General features: G+C 31.5%; 1 protein-coding gene across 1 annotated transcript; it reads left to right on the top strand.

Moving 5' to 3' along the window:
• The first annotated feature begins 75 nt into the window (after nt 1-75).
• LOC124890556 (kunitz trypsin inhibitor 5-like) lies at nt 76-556 on the top strand. The gene has a single exon (XM_047402374.1). It carries the CDS (start codon nt 76-78, stop codon nt 523-525), a length of 450 nt encoding a protein of 149 aa, XP_047258330.1. The 3' UTR covers nt 526-556.
• Nucleotides 557-3,290: the final 2,734 nt, after the last annotated feature.

The raw sequence follows: 3,290 nt of genomic DNA, 5'->3' as shown, positions 1-3,290 counted from the left end.
AAACGATTCATGGTATCTTGTCTTGTTTTTTGCATTATCAACAACGTTATCTTTTCTCGTGAAAGCTCAAGATCGATGTTCCTTCTCGCGGGTCGGGACAATGGAGGTGGGCTTCATGTTGCATCCATTAGGAACCGGACCAACCCGCTAGGTGCAGTGGGCAGTATCCTTCAATTTTCACCAGTGGAACCGAAAGAAAAACCCGTTAAATTATCGACTGATATGAACGTAAAATTTACGTCTATGTTAATTTCTGATTCGTCCACGGTGTGGAGATCATTAATTCCACAACGCTATTTGGTGACTGTTGCCGGAGTTGAAGGAAATCCTGGACGTGAAACGTTGGGCAATTGGTTTAAGATTGACAAGTACGAAGATGCCTACAAACGTGTGTGTTCATGTCCTGGAGTTTGCAATATTTACAGGCCATTCTGTGGAGACATTGGAATACTTGGGGAAAATGGGAAAAGGGTCTTGTTTGTTGGTAGAGATCAACCTCTCAAAGGTACATTTCACAAGCTCTAGCTAGAAGCCTAGAACTACTAATATTATACTATACTACTATGTATGTATCTATGTGTTGAGTTCACTGTACATAAGTCTGTATCAGTGAAGAAATAAGGAAGAGTACCTAGTCTTCTAGTAATATGGACAACGCAATGAAGAATATATTGTTATGTGATTTTTATTGAAACTACTGTATATAATACATGCACTATGAAACATAGAAATAAGATATGAAATACAATAATCAAATTATCGCTAAATAGCATGTAACTAACATGTTTTTTTTTAGTAGTCTATCACTAACTAACTGATTTTTCGATGATCAACCAATCTATATTTTATTAAATAAAGTATAAATAACATAAATATCAACTTTTTTAGAAGTAATTATACTCTCTCCTACTTTTTTTAATTATTTTACTCTCTCTTCCTATTAATATACATAACATAGCCGAGATATACTAATCATTTTGTGATTTTTGTATTATGTTTAGGAAGTTGAGATTTTTTGTAATATTGAAAACATAAATTGTGTATTTATATAATTTTTAGTTAAATAAATAAGCACCATAGAAGTTTCTCAGTCCAATATGAGTGCCTTAAAACGGATTCGCTATTGCCAGTTTTTTCCTCTGTACAATTGTTAATGTCAAAAGGTTAATTATTACGCTACTTGTTATGTCCCCGTTTAAGTTTTTTCAACATTATATATTATAATAATAACCTAATAAGGGCGGTCTAAAGTCAAAAATTAAAAAAGAATCTTAATTTTATTTTACGTAATCTTTGGTAAATTTATTTCAAAATTATTCTTAAAGCCTACTGAATCTTGTTAATTAATCAATTTATTTTGGACTTATCAATCAACTTGGGGATTTCAGTTTGAAGAAAAGAAAAGAAAAATTGTTTATAGAAATACTACATGGCTTTAATATTCAAAAAATTACACAAATACACAACTTATGTTTTCAATATTATAAAAAATCCCAAATCCTTAAACATATTACAAATATCCCAACATATACACAGAATGCTATGTATATGTCGGTTATGTTATGTATATTAATAGGGAGAGAGAGTAAAATAATTACAAAAATGGGAGAGAGTGTAACTACTTTCAAAAGGATTGATATTTATGTTATTTGTACTTTAATATTTGTCACTTTTTTTTTATTATCCATCCGGTGTTCGCTGCCCGCACTGGAGCCACAACTAATTCAGATCGCGCGTTGCAGGACCCATTAAGGTGATAGCGCTCCCAACAGAGTTTTCTCCATATTCTGGTTGAAATAGCGTATGAAATTGTGGATAGTACGGGAACCACATTTCTCTCGCCCAATAGATCTATTTGATTCGATATTGTATAGGATGAAATGAAATAGATGATATACTACTTTAAAAAAAAAGAAGTTATTTTCGACCATAAAAAAATGAGCGGGGATGGTGGTGGTAAGAAAACGATCACTCGTAGTTGTTAGTTGTTTGATCAATAAAGAAATAGTACCAGAACATTTATTAAAAATACTTGAAAAACCTATAATGGCTACTCAAATGGACGGATCACACAATATTTATAATTATTATATAGAAAAAGCTCAACTAAGTTTTTTAAATACATGCAATCAATTCTATAACCCAGTTTACAATGTTAATAAAATATTAGCACGAGATTTAAATATAGGATCAGATTTTGTTATAGTATTAAAATTTTGTATACAGAATCAGGGAGGATGTCTCTTGACACGAGACGGAATAATGCTCTTTAAGAATTTAACTTATACACCTGTACAAACAGCAACATTGCCAACAGTATATAGAACACTAAAAACAAATAAAACAAGACTTCGTCCAGAACCATGTTGCGACAGTTGCCAAAAAAATCAATGCCAAAACAGCAACCTGTCAAAAGAAAACTTAGAGGAAGTTAGAAACTATACACTTCTTAATGCAGAAGGACAAGAATATTTAACAGATATTGAAAAAGACTATACCCTAATAAGTATAGAAACTCAGTTTTATAACTTTAGAAAAGGAATAGATAAAATAGGAATAATAAACAGTCCAAAAGACTTGGAAAATATAATCGCTATATTAGATGAAATGGAAATAATAGGAGAAAAACCATTAGCCCATTGGGAAGCCAATGAGATAATGTGCAGATTAGATATAATCAATTTAGAATATACAATAAAAACGGCACCTATAGAAGCTAATAATGAAGATACTAAAGAATTTGATACCCAGATAAAGGAACTCTTACAATTAGGAGTAATAAGGAGATCTACCTCTAAACATAGATCAGCAGCTTTCATGGTAAGAAATCATAGCGAACAAGTAAGAGGAAAAGCCCGTATGGTAATAAATTACAAAAGACTAAATGACAATACTAGAACAGACGCTTATAAACTACCCGATAAAAGTGAGTTAATAAATAGAATTCAAAATAAAAAGGTTTATAGTAAATTTGACTGCAAGTCAGGCTACTGGCAAGTCAAAATGCATCCAGATAGCATAGAATGGACTGCCTTCACATGTCCAAGCGGACATTTTGAATGGTTAGTTATGCCATTTGGATTAAAGACAGCTCCACCCATTTTTCAACGAAAAATGGATAACATATTCGGAGAATACAAACATTTTGTCTTAGTATATGTAGACGATATTTTAGTGTTTAGTCAAAACATGCAAGAACATTTAGGACACTTACAAGTAATCTTTAGACTATTCGTTAAACATGGTATAATAATAAGTAAAAAGAAGATGGAATTATGTAAAACTTATAT

This window comes from Capsicum annuum, unplaced genomic scaffold (genome assembly GCF_002878395.1).
Source record: "Capsicum annuum cultivar UCD-10X-F1 unplaced genomic scaffold, UCD10Xv1.1 ctg20063, whole genome shotgun sequence".
NCBI lineage: Eukaryota > Viridiplantae > Streptophyta > Magnoliopsida > Solanales > Solanaceae > Capsicum > Capsicum annuum.
This window is presented reverse-complemented; position numbering and strand designations above follow the sequence as displayed.

What these genes read in the sequence shown, in the direction of transcription:
- LOC124890556 (XM_047402374.1), top strand. Translation starts at nt 76, where the DNA reads ATGTTCCTTCTCGCGGGTCGGGACAATGGAGGTGGGCTTCATGTTGCA.